The 20275-nt window shown below is 36.2% G+C and overlaps 1 protein-coding gene across 1 annotated transcript in view; it reads left to right on the top strand.

The window, feature by feature from the left end:
• The first annotated feature begins 424 nt into the window (after positions 1 to 424).
• Positions 425 to 20275, top strand: part of LOC131544600 (putative C-type lectin domain family 20 member A) — a 35235-nt gene continuing 15384 nt past the window's right edge. Inside the window, exons 1-3 of the mRNA XM_058782940.1 lie at positions 425 to 480; positions 4901 to 5263; positions 18558 to 18893. Of these exons, the coding sequence (XP_058638923.1) occupies positions 444 to 480; positions 4901 to 5263; positions 18558 to 18893 (736 nt within the window). The 5' untranslated portion in view covers positions 425 to 443. The remainder of the gene's footprint in view (positions 481 to 4900; positions 5264 to 18557; positions 18894 to 20275) is intronic.

Here is a 20275-nt window from a genome sequence, read left to right as displayed (position 1 = left end):
ACAAAACCCACAATAAAGGGCAGACTTTGCATATCAGACTGTGAAATTCCCTTCTTAACGTAACAAACCCATTTAAAGAGCACACAACTGGGAACTTCAGAAATATCCTGAAAACTCGCTATCACTGAAGGTAGGCCAACATTTCATCAGTTCACTCTCAGTGCAGTTTAACGGGTTAGTGCTATCATTCATAAAGGATGAACAGTTGATTACTAATTATGCTGTACTTTTCATATCATATTGTTGGTAATGAAACATTACTTTGGCTTTTTTTTTTTTAATTCCATGTTTGTTTGTTTTTTTCTCTCATACTAATATATAAATTAAACCTTAAAAAACTATCATGGAAATTCATCAACTATGCAGATAGTATATTAGAGAACTAATTTGGGATTCTTTTGTGTTTTTATATTTTTCCAGTAACAAAAACCGCCGGCAAAGTGATGGACCAAATTTGGCTTCATCTGCTTTTTCTTTCAGGTAAAACATTGTGCAAAACATTAAAATAACAGGTAACACTTTAGAATAGGGAACACTTATTAACTACGACTTTTCCCTCAATAAAGTCCTAATTTGCTGCTTATTAATAGTTAGTAAGGTAGTTGTTAAGTTTAGGTATTGGGTAGGATTAGAGATGTAGAATAAGGTCATGTAGAACAAGGCATTAATGTGTGCTTAATTACTACTAATAAATGGCTAATATTCTATTAATATGCATGTTAATTAGCAACTAGTTAAGATACCTTAAAATAAAGTGTTACCTAAAAACATTAAGACATAACATTACAAAAGAAATTTTATTTCCATATTTTTGCAATTTTACATACAGCCATATTACAAAAAAACAAAACACTTTGTAAGCAAGAGTAAGACAAAGATAATTAAGGTCAGTCTAATCAACTCAATAATTCAGATATTTTATTATCAATTAGAATGACCAAACAAACTGTAGGTGACAGTAATGTTGTCAAAAATCTTGATTTTAAATACATAACGATACTGAAACATGGCCGTAGCCAGGGGTTGAAAGTTAGTGAGATCTGAGGTGTGGTTAAGAGTTGGGCTATAACAACCCCTACAAATACAACTCATTATATACACAAAATACTTTAAAAGAGACATACATGTAGATGTTTGTGAAAGATGTTTTCTCTGTTTTGGAGGGATGAACATTGTTAAATCATACCATATTTATTGCATCAAAATGTGTTAATACTTAGTTAGGAGTAGATAATTACATCAGTTGTTTATTATTCATGCAACAATACATATTACCGTTATAGCTTTCATTAACCAATCTTATGTTTTTATCGTGATTTTGTGAAAGTTTAACTACTATACTGAATGAAATAGTACTTCTTCATGGATAGTGTTTGCATATTTCATATAATTCTGTCACCACGTGTTCTACAGATCAGTTTATCGTTGATAATATTTCTGATAGATAATAACATGATGTTTTTTTTTTTGCATTTGCGTTACCAAATGTGGTATCCTGACTGTGGCCTTTTTGAGTACAGGCGATGCAGTGTTGCCAGATTTTACTATTAAAACAAATTAAAAAATAAACCGTAATTAGTTCAAATCTTTTGTAAATAAGATAAAGATATCATTAACCCTAAACTGCAACTTCCCACTTTATTAACTTTATAAAGTGTAAAATTAAGTAAAAAAGACAAGTCCAAAGATGCTCATAATAGCTGGATCTGGCAACACAGATCTAACTGTGCCCGCACCCTCAATCACAACTTTCTCAAGCCTCGTTCACTCCGCCAGAGTGTCGCAGCAATCATTTTCATACCACGGGCGCTAAACATTCTTGCAAACTGTCTAAACTGAATTAGGCTACAGCATACATTCAGATACTCGTACGAGGAGTTTTAAACAGCAAATTATTCATTCAGAGAACAAATGTTATGTTTGAACAAGAAAAATTGACAAAGGTCCGGACCTCTGTGATCTCGTAGCTGGCTACGGGCATGTATATTTGAATCTATAAGATATTGTGTTTCTGCAGTATCAATATACCGGTACCAGCTGCAAGTTTGCGCACAACACAGTCTTGCATATGTGCACCTCCTGTCACTCACTCAGCGACACTTGTCTCATTCAGTCCAGTTGAAGCTTTCAGTTATAAGGTGCTACAACCCACCACGATCTAATCTGTTGTGTCAAAGTTTCACTCTGTTCGTTATCCAGTGTTTTCAGAGGCTTAGTGCAGCTCAGTTCACATTTGATGCTGTGAACTCAATGCGCATTTTTAAGTATTGTTAGTTTAAACTTTCAAGCACAAAAAGACGCAATACAGAACTTAGGACTCGCCAGTGATGGGAATAACGACGTTATAAATAAACGGCGTTACTAACGTTATTTTTTTCAGTAATGAGTAATCAAACAAATTACTGTTTCCCCCGTTACAACGCCGTTACCGTTACTGACAATAAAATGTGGCGTTACTATATTATATTATTAGAATTACATTTTTCAGTTAATCTGAATGGATGCGCAGTGTAGCTGTATTTGACGTCCCATAAACTCTAGTGTGAAGGCGAACAACTCGCCGTCGCTTTCTCTCACATACACTACGCAAAGAAAGATACAGATCGAGAGAGTCTTTCATAACATGCAGAAGTGACGCGCTACATGTAAACGATATTCTTTGTTGTATTTTCCTGTCAAAATAACGGAGTTCCTTTGGAATTCTTCAGATTTTAAGAACTGCCGGTTTCTCTGGTAGTGGGCGGAACTAATTCGCAAACGACAATCTCATTGGCTGGCGCTCAGCTATTATCGTCACTGTTTTGATTTCAGCAAATCAATTCGAGCGAACGCAGACAACGTGATTAATATTCATGAACCCAGCAGCTCATTAATCCTTAGTGCGTTTTATATTGATGACAAATATGCATTCATACTTGGTTATTCTAATTACTAAAGTTCTATCATCAAATAATATTAAATTATCATAATATTATAATGCTTGACTGACTGATACTAAGTGTCAGTAGATAAATAGTGTAGATTAATGCACAATGTTTTATAATAATAATTTATTCTTTTTAGTGTCCATTTCATTAATTTAACATATTGAATTTTGGGGGCATCCAAAGTTATATGACATTTGAAATTTTTTTTTAAAGTAACGCAATAGTTACTTTCCCTGGTAATTAGTTACTTTTATAATGATGTAACTCAGTTACTAACTCAGTTACTATTTGTGAGAAGTAACTAGTAACTATAACTAATTACTTTTTTAAAGTAACGTGCCCAACACTGGGACTCGCACACTGTTTGCTGTCCATACAGAGACCTGCGTCTCTCAGACAGCGCGCCAATGCGGAAGTGATCTCTGTTTTATGTGTTCTTGCGCATGTCAAATTATGTCAAAATACTGGTCTTAGCTAGTATCCTCGTAAACACAGTCGGTTATGTCTTAAGGGAACATAAACAACCGACAGAGAACATCATTGTTAGACCTGCTGGAAGAACTTAAAGCACTGTTTGTATATTTGTTGTATTGCATTTGTTTGTGCAATTGGTTGCACTTTGTTTAGTTGTTTTTATTACTGACTTCTACGGCTGGGACGATAAATCGATGCAGAATCGATTCGTGGATCGATTCTGATATTTTCAGAATGCATCGTGATTCCTCTGGAATCGATTCTGAGCTTACATTTTAACACCAGAAGGCGCTCTAATCTATTTTTTATCTGCACATTCAAATGCTCATGAAGAAGAGTGCTGAAGAGCGCTTGTGTAATTTCACCTCAGCTCAGAATGCTTTAGATTAATGTAAACACAGCCCACTGTGAACACCCTTGTAATTCGCTTCAACCTTTTCAAATTTTATAAATGATTATTTTAGGTTCAAGTGTGTTTAAGGATTTGGAAATGAGCAGAGTACGGCTGTTTCTAAAGCATGCAGCGCCATCTGCTGATCAAAACTAAGCTCAGAAATGACTCGAAAGAATCGCGATGCATTGGGACAATATTAGAATTGATGCTGAATCATTTCTCGTTCCCTACTGACTTCACTTGTCAGTTAAATTAAGAAATTAAAACATACACTAGTAAACACAGTAGGTTTTATACTTTACACACTTGTATCGTGATATAATATTTAAAACATTACCCCTATACACATTGTAATTTAACTACAGTAAACTAAAATAGGTAACGCTTTACAATAAGGTGTCATTTGTTAACATTAGTTAATGTATTAACTAACATGAACAAACAATGCATTTATTACACTATTTAATAATCTTTGTCAATGTTAGTTAATGAAAATACAGTTGTTCATTGTTTATTCATGTTAGTTCACAGTGAATTAACTAATGATAACAAACACAACTTGTGATTTTAATAATGCATTAGTAAATGCTGAAATGAACATTAACTGAGATTAAGAAATGCTGTAGAAGTATTGTTCATTCTTATTTCATGTTTACTAATGTTGTTAACTAATGTTAACTAACGAACCTTATTGTAAAGTGTTACCCTAAAATAATATAATTGTGAAATATTATCAAAATATCATTTCATCTCATACAATACCGATATTTATCGTGATATTTATCTACCCTTCAATGGGGAAGGTAATACTTTTCACATGTTTGTTAGACCTGGAAAAGAAATGTAAACATAACTTTTGTTCACATTTAAACCCCACACAGTAAGCTACCTTTTTAATTTTGGCCAATTTGGCAGTTTTTCAAAGTGGCTTTGAAAGTGATATCAAATATCAATTTGTTTTACAGTATTGCCTCCAAGTTAGAAATTACAATATCGAGACAACACTAGGTGTCAGAATAAAAACGAGATGACATGGGACAAATAAAGCCAGCCAAATGGAAACTTTAAGAAGGAAAAATAATAAGATGACCGTATTCTCTTGCAGGACTGCTGTCATTAAATCTGTGTATACAACAAGAGTATATTCTGATCAAGCAGTCTATGACGTGGGAAAATGCACAGAATTACTGCAGAACGCACCATATTGACCTGGCCACCATTCAGAGTAATGAAGACTGGACAAGTCTGGAAGAAGCTGCAGTTGGACCTAGCTTTACATGGATCGGACTGTACAAGGACATCAACAGCTGGCGCTGGTCTTATAACGAGGAGAGTCTGGTGTTCAAGTCCTGGACTTCGGGTCAGCCACATAACTATGATGGAAAAGAGGAGTGTGCTGCAATAAATTATATTGGAGGCTGGCAAGATTTCACCTGCACCATCTCTCATCATTTCATATGTTATGATGGTGAGAAACATGCATATTCACTCTTTATAGATACGCATTCATTCGGTGTATGAATGAAGACACTAGGGCTGTCACGATATTAGATTTTTCACAGCACGGTTATTGTGGCCAAAAGAATTCACAATATCGATATATTGCGATATCTATAGAAACCTTTGTAGGGTTTGTAATGTAAATAATTTAATTTAGCTCAAAGGGAATCATTTATGATTTTATAGGGAATTTGAACATAATCACTGTTTTGCAGCTGATCACTGAGTCGGCCGGCGATTCACTGAACAAGTCGTATAACATTAATTCTGCACTGGATATTAAAATCCACATTATAGTGAAAGCACTATTAATAAGCACAGTAACAAGATCGGCAGATTAAGACATTAGCTTGTAAGCACAAAACACAAGATACTTCTCTTTTCAATATAAATAAGACTTTATTTATATAAACCTAAGACATAAACTAATCTAACACATGAACACACGCATTCACACATTGCAGAAAGAGAGAAAGGATGAATTTAGAGAATGAGAATGTGAAATCCCAAGTTTATAGCAATATGTGCTATTGCATAGACCTGAACAACCATCAATCACTTAATTAACCCTCGCATTGAGTTTCTCAATGAGGCTCAAATTTATATTAAATGCACCAGCTCAGTTAGACCTGAGGTTACTTGCTTGCGTTGCCTATGTGTTACAGGGATTCCCTTTTGTGGTCGTCATTGCAGGAAAAGGGGGTTCCCAAGTTGCTGATTGGCTGGAAGTTCAGTAGTCATTGAAGTGATGTCTTGGGCATTGGCTGAGGATGCGGAGTTGGTCTGGTTGAAGTTTTGAGGCGGTCACAGGCTCGAGTTGAACTCGGAGACAAGGCGTGACGGCAAAACTTAAACTGAGAACATGAAACTCACAACGGAAAATAAACTAAAATAAAAGAAAGAAAGGGTGTAACGAGAGTAGGTGGTTTTTCTTCTCATCGTGGTGTTAAGTAGCAACTGGCCGGTAGGCCAGAGCACGCTCAAAGAGCGCTAAAAAGCAGTGTCAAAACGCGGTGACAAGAAGACAAAAGAAAGAAGGGCGAGAAGTGAGAAGGGTTTGATGGTGTCCTGAGTTTTTAAACTCGGCTTTTGGAACACCTCCCAACTGGTGTGTTGACCAATTAGACAGGCTATTATCTTAGCTAGGGTTGTTCCTTCCATCATAAATCAGCATGTTATCAGTCACATGGTCCAAATTTTACACACTCTTGCAAAGTATACTTTCGGATGTGATTTATATAACCAGAATATGATACATTTGACAAAGAATCAATTGGAAGAAACGTTTCAAGCTAGAATTGTCAAACTCATACATAATAAACACGAATAAACCTTAAAGTCATTCAATAGTTATTAAAAAGACATACATAATATGTGCTTAAAACATGATAGCCTAATATGTGGGTTACATACATAATATAGTGTTATGCTAGATATGTCCTTTTAGGATGATTTTATGTGCATATGAAAAAGAAAGTCTCTGTGTAGTTCTATGTAGGACATCGCCTGCGCCAATGAAGCCATGCAGTTAACGTGCTTCTAATTCAGTTTTAATATGCGCCTAGAACGACCGCGGATGAGGCATTAAGTGCATATGGCTTAACATTTCACAGAGTTTAATGTAGCAATGTGGTCGCTCAGTTTTTCTAGATTTGTTTTAATCGTGTAAAAAAGATTTGAATAAAAAATCAAGTGCTACGTACATGTATTGGTCATGACTTGATTGCAAATACAAATACAAAATTTAGACGAGTAAAGAAAACGCAGTACTTATTAAAAGAATCACCCCTTTATTTAAATATATGAACACAGGAAACTGCTGTTAACAGGTTAATGTTACGTTTCCCATACAATGACAAGTAAAATAATGACAACTTACTGTCTGTATAATATTGAACATGGTTCTTCTCAGAGTAGTGCTGAGTTCGATTGCTTCAGTCTGTTGTGCTGCTGTGAGGTTTGTGTTTGTAGCTCCGTGTACCTTCGCTTTTATTGAATCTCTACCTTACTTTCAATCTCTTTTGTCTAAAGTGATAAAATATAACTTAATTCTCACCATATTTCTGGTGTTATCTTTCAAACTAATCTAACTACTTTGATCGTTCGCCTTTAAAAACCACGAGTGCAGCTTGTTAGCCCGTTAGCTTGTCACTTGCGGTTCCATTTGCATTTCTATTCGCGCCTATTATTATTTTATTTTTCCTCGCTCCGTTTTCACGAGCTCATCAAACAACAGTGGTAAGTGGTAAGTTGTTGGTATCATTCATCAATCAAGGTGAGTAATGGCTTCTTCTCCTGCTATTGTTGTTTGCACTGTCTGCCACATGTATAGTTTATCTGTCTCTGTCAGCAGCGAGGATTCACATGTGATAAATGCAGGGAAATAGTTAGGCTGACAGAGAAGGTTTTAGAACTAGAGACACGCATCCAAACTTTAGTTGAGGACAGTAAGAATGTGAGGGCTGTAGATACTGCTTTGGATGCGACTAGCTCAGGAGTCCTGTACATTGTTCGGTTTCGGTTGAGCCCGTGCAGCAGGGCAACTGGGTGACAGTGAGGCGGCATAGTCGCGGTCAAAACACCACTCTTCCGTTCCGATCAGAACATCAAACAGGTTCTCCCCACTCAGTGAAGCACCCACTGAGAAACCTGATGAAAGTGCTCTAGTTATTGGCGATTCTATTGTACGGAACGTGAAAATAGAGACACCAGCCACCATAGTCCATTGTTTACCAGGAGCCAGAGCGCCTGACATCTTGGCAAATTTAAAAGTGCTGACTAATGCTAAACGTAAATTCAGTAAGATTGTTATCCACGTCGGCGCTAATGATGTTCGACTTCGCCAGTCGGAGATCACCAAAAATAATGTTAAAGAGGTGTGTGAACTTGCAAGTACGATGTCAGACACTGTAATATGCTCTGGTCCGCTCCCTGCTTACCGTGGTGATGAGATTCATAGCAGACTGTCGTCACTTAATGGCTGGATGTCTAAGTGGTGCCCGCAAAATAACATAGGCTTTATAGACAATTGGAAGAATTTTTGGGGCAGACCTGACCTGTTGAAAAGAGATGGTGTTCATCCCTCCTGGGTGGTGCCGCCTTCTCTCTAGAAATATGGCACATAGTCTTAGAGTTTGTACTTGACTAACTGGAGCCCAGGTCAGGAAGCAGACAGACTGGCTAAACCGATCGTCTGCTAGCCGCCTCATGTCACCAAAGGCAGTTAACTCTCAGCACATAGAATCTTTTTCATCTAGATATCACGCTATAGAGACTGTGTCTGTTCCCCGAACTAGAAAATACAGAAAACATCCAAACCAAAGTAATAGTAACAATTTAATTGATGTTCAACAAATAAAAAACCGATATAATACAGATAAACACATGATAAAGCTTGGCTTATTGAATATTAGATCCCTTTCTTCAAAAGCACTTTTTGTAAATGATATGTTCACTGACCATAAACTAGATGTGCTTTGTTTGACAGAAACCTGGCTAAAACAAGATGATTACATTACTTTAAACGAGTCTACACCCCAAGATTACTGTTACAAACATGAACCGCGTCCAAAAGGTAAAGGGGGAGGTGTTGCTACAATTTATAGAAATATTTTCAGTATCTCTCAGAGGTCAGGTTTCAAGTATAATTCGTTCAAGTAATGGTGCTTCATATAACGTTATCCAAAGAAATAAGTGTTAATGATAAATCCCTGTGATGTTTGTACTGGCTACTGTATACAGGCCACCAGGGCACCATACAGACTTTATTAAAGAATTTTCTGATCTTCTATCGGAGTTAGTACTGACTGCAGATAAAGTCCTAATCGTTGGTGATTTTAATATCCATGTTGATAATGAAAGAGATTTGTTGGGATCAGCATTTATAGACATTCTAAACTCTATTGGTGTTAAACAACACGTGTCAGGCCCTACTCATTGTCGAAATCATACTCTAGATTTAATACTGTCACATGGAATTGATGTCAGTGGCGTTGAAATTTTACAGCAGAGCGATGATATCTCAGATCATTATCTAGTCTCCTGTATATTCCATATAGCTAAAGCTGTAAAGCCAACTTCTTGTTACAAATATGGTAGAACCATCACTTCTACCACAAAAGACTGCTTTATAAATAATCTTCCTGACTTATCTCAGTTCCTCAGTATATCCAATAGCTCAGAACAACTTGATGATGTAACAGGAACTATGGACTCTCTCTTTTCTAGCACTTTAGATGCGGTTGCTCCTTTACGCTTAAGGAAGATTAAGGATAAGAGTCCAACACCGTGGTATAATGAGCACACCAGCGCCCTAAAGAGAGCAGCCCGGAAAATGGAGCGCAGCTGGAGGAAAACTAAATTAGAGGTATTTCGTTTAGCTTGGCGGAAAGTACCCTATCCTACAGAAAAGCATTAAAACTGCTAGATCTGATTACTTTTCGTCTCTTCTAGAAGAAAACAAACATAACCCTCGGTATTTATTCAATACAGTAACTAAATTAACGAAAAATCAAGCATCAACAGGTGTTGGCATTTCCCAAGAGCATAGCAGTAATGACTTTATGAACTACTTCACTTCCAAGATCGATACTATCAGAGATAAAATTGTATCCTTGCAGCCGTCAGCTACAGTATCGCATCAGATAGCGCACTATAGATCCCCTGAGGAACAATTTCATTCATTCTCTACTGTGGGAGAGGAAGAATTGTATAAACTTGTTAAATCATCTAAACCAACAACATGTATGTTAGACCCGATTCCATCTAAACTACTAAAAGAGCTGCTTCCAGAAGTCTTAGATCCTCTTTTGGCTATTATTAATTCATCGTTGTCATTAGGATATGTCCCCAAAACCTTCAAATTGGCTGTTATTAAGCCTCTCATTAAAAAACCACAACTTGACCCCAAAGATCTAGTTAATTACAGACCGATCTCAAATCTCCTTTTCTGTCAAAGATACTAGAAAAGGTAGTATCCTCACAATTATATTCCTTCCTAGAGAAAAATGATATCTGTGAGGAATTCCAGTCAGGATTTAGATCGTATCATAGTACTGAGACTGCTCTCATTAGAGTTACAAATGACCTGCTTCTATCATCTGATCGTGGTTGTATCTCTTTATTAGTTCTACTGGATCTTAGCGCTGCGTTCGACACTATCGACCACAACATTCTTTTGAATAGACTAGAAAACTTTGTTGGCATTAGTGGAAGTGCCTTAGCATGGTTCAAATCGTACTTATCTGACCGCCATCAGTTCGTAGCAGTGAATGAAGAGGTATCATATCGATCACAAGTGCAGTATGGAGTACCTCAAGGCTCAGTACTAGGGCCGTTACTTTTCACGCTTTATATGTTACCCTTGGGAGATATTATTAGGAGACATGGTGTTAGCTTTCACTGTTATGCTGATGATACTCAGCTCTATATTTCTTCGCGCCCGGTGAAACACACCAAATTGAGAAACTAACGGAATGCATAGTCGATATAAAAACTGGATGACAAATAATTTTTACTGCTAAATTCTGAAAAACAGAGGTGTTAATTATCGGACCTAAAACCCCACATGTAATAACCTAGAATATTATCTAACACTTGACGGCTGCTCTGTCAATTCTTCTTCATCAGTCAGGAACCTAGGTGTGCTGTTCGATAGCAATCTGTCATTTGAAAGCCATGTTTCTAGCATCTGTAAAACTGCATTTTTCATCTCAAAAGCATATCTAAATTGCGACCAATGCTCTCAACGTCAAATGCAGAAATGTTAATTCATGCGTTTATGACCTCAAGGCTAGACTATTGTAATGCTTTATTAGGTGGTTGTTCTGCACGCTTGATCAACAAACTACAGTTAGTCCAAAATGCAGCAGCTAGAGTCCTTACTAGAACCAGGAAATATGACCATATTAGCCCGGTTCTGTCAACACTGCACTGGCTCCCTATCAAGCATCGGATAGATTTTAAAATCTTGTTAATTACTTATAAAGCCCTGAATGGTTTAGCTCCTCAGTACTTGAGCGAGCTCTTATCGCATTATAGTCCTCCACGTCCGCTGCGTTCTCAAAACTCTGGCCGTTTGATAATACCTAGAATATCAAAATCGACTGCGGGCGGCAGATCCTATTCCTATTTAGCACCCAAACTCTGGAACAGTCTACCTAACACTGTTCGGGAGGCAGACACACTCTGTCAGTTTAAATCTAGATTAAAGACCCATCTTTTAGCCTGGCTTACACATAACGACACACGCTTCTATTATTCAAATCCGTTAAAGGATTGTTAGGCTGCATTAATTAGATCAACCGAACCGGAACACTCCCCATAACACACGATGTACTCGTTACATCGTCAGTTGAATGGCATCTACGCTAATATTTGTTTGTTTCTTTCCTAGTCTGTTTCTCAGTCCGTATCCGATCAGATGGTGGATCAGCACCAAGAGATGATGTCTACAGCCCTGATCGTCAGCGGAGACCAGGACACCCAGATGACCCCCAGAGATATATCCTAGATATATCAACCAAAAATAACAAAATAACTAAAATATAATAAAATACCTAACTACATAATACTACTATTGTTAGAAATTGCAACAAAATTAAAATAGAAATATAAACTTTTGAACTGCGGGTTTCGTCTGGTCAGAGGAGAACTGGCCCCGACTGAGCCTGGTTTCTCCCAAGGTTTTTCTCCATTCTGTCACAGAGGGAGTTTTGGTTCCTTGCCGCTGTCGCCTCTGGCGTGCTCAGTTGGGGACACTTAATTTCTAGCGATTATCGCCGATTTGATTGCACAGCTACTATTTAAACTAAACTGAGCTAGACAATGACATCTCTGAATTCAATAATGAAATGCCTTTAACTGAAAATTGAGTGTTTAATCTTATCATTATACATTACTGACACTCTATCCTCCAATTTGATACTGTTAAGTGCTTTGACACAATCTGCATTGTAAAAGCGCTATATAAATAAAGGTGACTTGACTTGACTTAGTGCGGCCAGAGATTATCTTACTATAGGGAGATAAGAGGGACTGTATTACTTACTATTGGAGAAAGTGTAACGGCTAACTTGGATCATGTGTGCCGTAATAACCAATCACATTACAGCCTTGACGTCATTGAACTTCAGTCAGAGTTGTGCGACACTCAAACGCTGTTTACGGATACCATAGGAATGAATGAGAAGTGCTGTAAGCTGAATCCCACCTGTCGCAAAAAGTCAGTGACTTCTCTTATAAAACGGCTTTTTTTTTCCGTGGTAAACTCAAAAAAATAGTTCAATCCAAAAGTATTGTTTAGTGTAAAACATGTTGAAGATTGGCCGATAGCCTGTCGATTCATTAAATTATAAGCCGTTTCCTCTAAAAAGCTGTATATTCTGCCTAGTGAAGCCTCTCCTCCATTGACATCCATTAAAAAAAAACGGCCTCTGGTCTCCTTTCCCACGTACTGCCAGACCTGAAGCGTTAGCTTTAGCCTTTACGCTTGTTCAGCTAATGGTTGCAGGCTTGCCTTCTAGTGGCTTTGGTGAAGCCGCGCGCTGTGTCTTCTTGTTTGACAGGTGTCAGTGTTAAGGCGCAATACTGCCACCTGGGAGGTCAACCAGGTACTGGAGCTGGAGTAAGCTATTTGCGTGCAGTATTATATTAAGTTTCCTGTTCATTTTAAATATTGTGGTTATCGCAAATACCGGTATATCGTCACACCCAAAATTAACACGATGTCGATATTTCATGATTTTAATATCACGTTATCGTCAATACCTGTATATCGCGACACCTCTAGAAGACACTAAAATAATGACATTAGGGATGGGTTAAGGCTGGGCAATTTTTCAGATTTTATCAATTAATTCTAATTTAATATTTTGCCACGATTTTGTTTTTCAGAAATCGAGGAATCAAGATTTTGAATAGAATTTAAAATCATCAAAAAACGAGAATCGGTCAAACATTCTGGAAAAAAAAGAAAAAAAAAGAAAAGAGATTTAAATGTTTTGCAATATCGCCCAGAACTAGGATGGGTGAAAATTTACATCATAAACCAGTCCTACTGTAGGGCCCTATGAAATCAGTTTTAGGGTGTTTTCACACCTAGTTTGTTTGAGCCCTGCAAATGCTCTCGGAGCGGTTCAGCTCGTATATGTGAACAAACAAGTGATATCAGACCCCCCTAAAAGGAGCCAAAAGCAAACTGTACTCAGACCACCTCCGGAGGTGGTCTGAGTTTGGTTCATTTGTGGTTTGATTTTCTTGTGATTTGTGAAAGCAATGAAAGCAATACAGTATAATGTTTGTAAAATGGAACAGCTATTTAAATATCTGAAAGTACACTCTTAACATCAGTCGGTCAAGCATTATAATATGATATGATAATCAATTATTATTTAATGATAGAACTTTATTAATTATAATTTAAACTTGGTAACAATGTATGAATGCATATTAGTCATTTTAACTGAACTTATGACTGGTGGTGGTGCTTTTTTGTCATTTAGTGTTTCTGTAAAAAATCAATAATACTAAAATATAAAATAATACTACGAATTCTACTAATAAGAACAATATATAACATTAAGGATTAACGAGCTGCTGGATTCATGAATATTGATCAGGTTGTGTGCATTCGCTCAAACTGATTTGCTGAAATCAAAACAGGGACGATAATAGTTCCACCCAGTACCTCTTTAACGGGGAGACAGAGGCGTGAGGTGTGCGGATCCCATATGCAAGCTTTTATTAATAAACATGGTCAAAACACAGGCAAGGTCGAACACCAGCAAACAGATATGGCACAGGCAAGACACTAGAGCAGTCCAGTGAACAGATGGGGTCGATCAGCGGCGAACGTGATCCAGGGAGTAAAACAAAGAGAGATAATCCAGGTACAATATTCCTTAAAAAAAATGTTTTAATATTTTTATTATTAGTAGTAGTACAAGCATTACATAAGTAATATATTTCTGTCAATGTTTCTTCAAGTAAACCAAACTTTTTAACGGGTTTCTGTGAAGACCTTTACGTCTCTGTTTGTATATAGAATATGATGATAGTTTTTCTCAAAAGAAATGTTAAATTGCTCATAAACTGACTCTCTGAGCAGTTCCAGAGATTGTGTTCAAAATAGTCTTTTTGCGCATTATACAGTAAATTCCATTTTCATTACTGGGATCTATGATTCCGTCTGCATTTTCCACATTGCGGAAATCATAGGGCCCTACGTTTGATTATTTGTACATGTTCTGTTTTAATTTCTAGTTCAATTTTAGTTATTTTGTTGTGTTATTTTTAAAGTTGACCTATTATTCCCCTTTTTACAAGATGTAAAATAAGTATCAGATGTCCCCAGAGTGTGTATGTTAAGTTTTAGCTCAAAATACCCCACAGATATTTTTTTATTTTTTATAGTTTGTTAAAAATGCACCATTTTTGCGTTTGTCTCTTTAAATGCAAATGAGCTGGTAAAAGCTGGCAAAAACAAAACAGGACAATCTCATGCACTGAAAATGTCAGAAACTCTCAGTAGCTGTGAGTCAACCTTATTGGAACCGGAATCAGTTTAAAAGTCAGTCATTTGATTGTACTGTGCATTATAAATGCACATTTATGAATTACACAGATGGGGAGCACGGCGAGATAAAATAACGACAGTTTCTTGCAAACTTTTTAAGTCCCACTTGTGATTATGAGTTCGACAAATTCAAGTAGTTGACACACATCACATTGCTTTCATATGCAATTTTTAATTACCACATTCCTATTTACGATCATTCTGGAAGCAGAATTGGTGAAAACAGACAGCAACGATGGTAGCTTTAGCAACATTAGCCTTACAGAGTGCCAAGAAGCTCTTTCAGAAAGGCAATTTGGAAAACAAACACGTGATACTTACTTTTTCTGGAGCTGACTAACAGACACAGTGTTGGTATTGATCCTTCTTTCAGAACCATTACTTTGTGAAAATCCAGTATTGAACTGACCCTCGTTTGTGAAACATATAGGCATTGATAAGCAGCTACAGCAGGAAAAGAGTAATGGTGGATTGCTTCTTCTCATTCAGGGCTGTGTCTATGCTAATAGGGCAGGGATCGTCACAAATGGGCAGGACTTTTTCCCTATGATGACGTGTACGTAGGGAGAAATCTGGAATCGCTTGTTCTGAGAGACTGTTTATAATTTATTGGGATTATTTGGGTAGATTTTTACTATTATAGGCTGGTTGTTTTCACACAATGTGTTTTTTTTTTTTTTGCATATTAGTTCCCCTTCAAATGTCTATATAACTTTTAATCATTTTTATTTCAGTTTTAGTTATTTTCATACATCAATTGAAAATAGGAAATGCTGCCTTGAAACCTAGTAAAAAAGTAAAAAATGTATGCTTTTATATTTTATTTTCAGTTAGCACTTACTTTATTTCAAGTAAAGACTTTTTTGTTTGTTTTAGTTAACTAAAACAACCCTGTTATAATCTTAAACTTTTGGCCAGTAATGATAAAATTATAAAGTTCACGAGGATTCAGTACACAAAAATTGCTTGATTTTGATACATAAAATGCTGAAAGGAATGATAACTTGCAGTTCAGATGCTGAAAGCCAGTAACATTTCATGTTTGTGAAAATGAATCATTAAGTCAAGTCATTTGTTTGTGAATGGGCCTACACTAGTTTGTTTTTATGAGAAAAGCTCAATAAATAAATAATTATTTTTTTATCTAATCACATTCAGTCTGCAATTACAACATATTGGTACCATCATTAATGGAAGTACTGTATATCGTCCACCCATGACACCATCTTATATTTCTATTATTTTATATAATCAGTTAATCATACAGTGTTTAGGGTTTATATTAAGCCGCAAAAAAAAAATACTATTTAAATATGAATCCTGCATGTTCTGCTTTTCTCTGTGAATGAATAGTGAAGATACACGGTTTTGTTTACTACACACATAGTGAAGTGCGCATGACGCTCGCGGTGATTTTAGCGTCTGTCGTCTCACTAAATGAGGACATAAATAACAGCATCTCCAAAACTGCTTTGAGAGTCACTATTCATTTGAGTAAAACTATTGTCATATCATATACACACATAAATGTAAAGGTATTCACAGCAACCCATCAAAATAAAAGTTCCATTTAACTTGAAGACATTGTGCTATTTTAAGAATACATTTTAATAAAATTAATTTGTTTTTATTAGCGGTCGACCGATACGAGTTTTTCTCTGGCCGATGCCGATGCCAATATTTAGAAATCAGGGCAGCCGATCACTTGATAATGTAGATGAAAATATAGCACAAATCTGCCATAAACATAGCATTATAATGAGAACTTTATAGAAATCTATAGTATATTCTGTCTTCTTTACTTGCCCGTGTTTCAGTGCGCTGTCATGAAAGTGCATCACAGAGGAAGCTCTCACTCTCTCTCTCTCGCTATAGCGCGTAACCTAGCATTTGCATCCTTTTGTTGCAGTACAAGTTGTAATGTTACGTCTATGTTATGTATTTAAGTTATCAGGGCACATATTTACAAAACATCTTAAGGATGTTGAAGTAGCTTATATCTCGCCGATTAAGGAGAAAATCTTTACAAATAATGGGCATCAGTTCTAAATTTAGGACTCCTAAATTGTTGCTCTAAGAGTGTTTCACAAAGTGTTTTAGCACTAAAACTAGCTCCTAAATCTGTGAAGAGGACGCCTAAGTCACTGAGACCAAGCCAAAAACTATCCTAAAATGGCTGTTGCCAGCAATCTGCCTCAGAACGTAAACATTTTAGAAACATTTGATGATAATGAGCTTTTAAAAAGGTACAACCTTTGGTTTTGGAGGTTGACACTTAGCCTGTATTTTAAAATCTTCATTTGAATGTGGCAATTAACATTTTTATTTTTAAACCTTTATCTGAATATGGCATCATAAAGCCAGGCTCTACAATATTTCTATTAATAAATCTCTGACAGAGACTATCAGCCAATCACTGTGTGCATAGTTAATAAGCATGCTGACATCATCCATAGCAACGAGGTCAACCCCGCCCCCTTACTCTTAGTTTAAGACTTCTCTCTGTTCCTTAGTAAAAGTTTGTCTCAGCGGTTTTGTGAATAGGTTTTAAGAGAAAACTCTTAACTAAAAACATTTACTGCTATTTAGGAGAACTCTTAGTGGTAACAATGTTTTGTGAATACAGGCCCTGATTAATATCATAAGATGTGTGATAGAACGGGCTTCAGTTTATTGACATAAAGTCACTCTTCAGCTTCACCTTAGGCAGCTATTCCTTTTTTAAATAACATTGCTGCATCATAATCATAATCTAAGACTGTTCTAATGTGTTTTCATGTCATATTTTTTATTTTTAACATTAATTTTCATCATCTCCATTACGGCCCCGCCTGAGTACTCAAGTACTCGTTTTTGACATCAATCATCGAAATGAGAAATTGCCAAAAATGGCCATCCCTAGTTCATACACTGGGAGAAAAAAAAAGGTGTAGGATTCACTTGTAAACAATTTTCATTCAGAAATTGCTAGTAAATTTCACAAATAGGCCTAAATACACGGAAATGGCATTAGCACATTAAATAAATTTGAAATTTTGAAAAAGAAAAACTTAAATGGTGTTTTCTTGCAAAATTTACTCCAATAATCTGTTTACAACTTCAAAAAAAACAAACAAACATGTTTCACAGCGCATATTGAAAAGTCTTAGAGTACTTGTAAATAAATAATGATAATAAAGCTTACATTTTTGGGTGAACTATCCATTTAAACTCATTCACAAAAACTATTTAAACCAGTAATATTAGCCAGTAATGTTAATAAGGATAATCCATGGAACAGATACACAAAGAATGAACAAGCTGTAAGTTGTCACACAGTCAGTAGTAACTTTATGTGTGTGCGTGATCATGCACAGCACTCATGCTTTCAGAGCTGTGTGCTCTCATTTAAATCTCACACAGTCATATTCATATATCGTCGACATCTTCCACGTGTAGTTCTTCTGTGTGCTTGTAGCTGTTTTTTTCTTCTTCTTTACCCTTTGAGGACCGACAGAAACACCTCCAGGTGTAGTCCGTTCCGCTAGAATTGCAGCCTCTCTAGTTGAGAACTTCAGTAGCGTTGGTACTTATGCTACTGAAGAAAAACAATAAAAACACCGGCAGGATATTAAAATGTTAATACTGACTTTGTTCTTGTGAAAATTAATTTGGCTTTAACGTCTTGACTATTTTTGATTTTTCACAGGAAGTGCAAACACAACAGAGGAAATGGTTTTGAGCAAGACTACAAAGACATGGATTGATGCTCAGAAGCACTGCAGAGATCACTATACAGACCTGGCTATCATTAGGAGTCGAGAAGACAATGATAAGATAATCAAGTTGATATATAGTTTTGGGGGTTTTGTCTGGATCGGATTGTACAGAGACACTTGGAAGTGGTCAGATCAGGCCCACGTCACTTCCTCAACTCAACTCGCTATTCAGAGATTTACGCAGAACTATGACTGCGTTGGTATTGCTTCTCATACACTCGGTGACTGGACATGCACCGCAGCTTGTCAGTTCTGCTGTAGCACTGGTAAGTCTGTCCTGAACTATTTTGTACAATCATTTGTTTGTTATTTGTTGACAAGCACTGAATAGGAAAATGTGACATTGATTCGAAGTATTATCTACTTCAGACATTTACAAAGTACGGTTTTGGTGAAAAAAAAGCCAAATGTATCAATTTTAACATTTTGATATTTAGAAATTTTACACACTAGACAAAATAATTCTAATGTCACAAATAATATTCTCAATGTTTACCGGGTTTTAGATGATTCTTTTGTAGTGTGGGTTTGGTGAAGAGAACTAAAAATTAATATTTTTCACAGTCTTCCAAATATTGACCCACAACCTAATCAGTTTTTACATGAAGTAATTAATTAACTCATCAACTAATTGATGGCAAGTTTTGAGTATTGCACCGACAAACTACTACTCACCCAATTCCGCGCAGGTCAGGTGAAAGTATAAAAAAGGTATGTAGTATAAACAACTCACAGATATCTACATCAGACGCGTCACATTCAGTTCAAGATGACAGCGAACAGTTAATCTGATGACCAAACAGGCAAAAGTTCAAATCAAGAATGAATAAAGTTTATGAGTTTCAATGTGTCAAGTAACCGACAAAATACCGGAAGTTGCGCATTCAACAGACGAGAATGCATGAAACGCATTATTAGACCGTTTTCCAAGACTGCATAATATATTAAAACCCATCTCAGGGCGGCTCCTTTCACAGAAAATGTTATAATTTACATGTGTATAGCGTCTCAAATTCCATCTCTGCATGTTGTTGGGGTTTATTATAACGATCATCTGGGAACGCAACGTGCGCCATTTCATCAAATTTGTAAGGCAAATCATTCATAAACCTATGCAAACACAGGAGAATACATCAATATCTTTCTCAATATGCTAACTGTTCATCGTGATTTCAAAATAAAAGTTCAAACCCTCACTCTGAGTTTACATGCTTTGATGTCCACATATTCAAGAAATTTCAGTGGCCGTAGCTTTTCGGTCGTAAAGAAATGGCCAAATATTAAAGACTAAGTGGACATTTGAATTAAATGATGTTTGGTCAATATTAAACAAGGATTAGATCGCGCAGTAATGTGTAAAAACACGTTGGCGTTGGCGCCCCCTGCAGGCATTTGTTATAATGTGTAATGTACATTAGCTCTATTGTTTATAATACATTATGTATTTGAAAACTTTTATTCAATAAAATCAAATGATTACTAACTTTTGATACTTCATTTGAACTAATTATTATTGTCTCATTGCTATTATTTATGCATTTTAAGTTAAGTAGTTTACTTAATTTATTTTTCTGTAAGTAAACATTTTTTATAATGATCCGATTACTCGATTAATTGTTAGAATAATCAACTTGATTACCAAAATAAT

The sequence above is a fragment of the Onychostoma macrolepis genome, chromosome 07 (assembly GCF_012432095.1).
Source record: "Onychostoma macrolepis isolate SWU-2019 chromosome 07, ASM1243209v1, whole genome shotgun sequence".
Classification (NCBI taxonomy): domain Eukaryota; kingdom Metazoa; phylum Chordata; class Actinopteri; order Cypriniformes; family Cyprinidae; genus Onychostoma; species Onychostoma macrolepis.
This window is presented reverse-complemented; position numbering and strand designations above follow the sequence as displayed.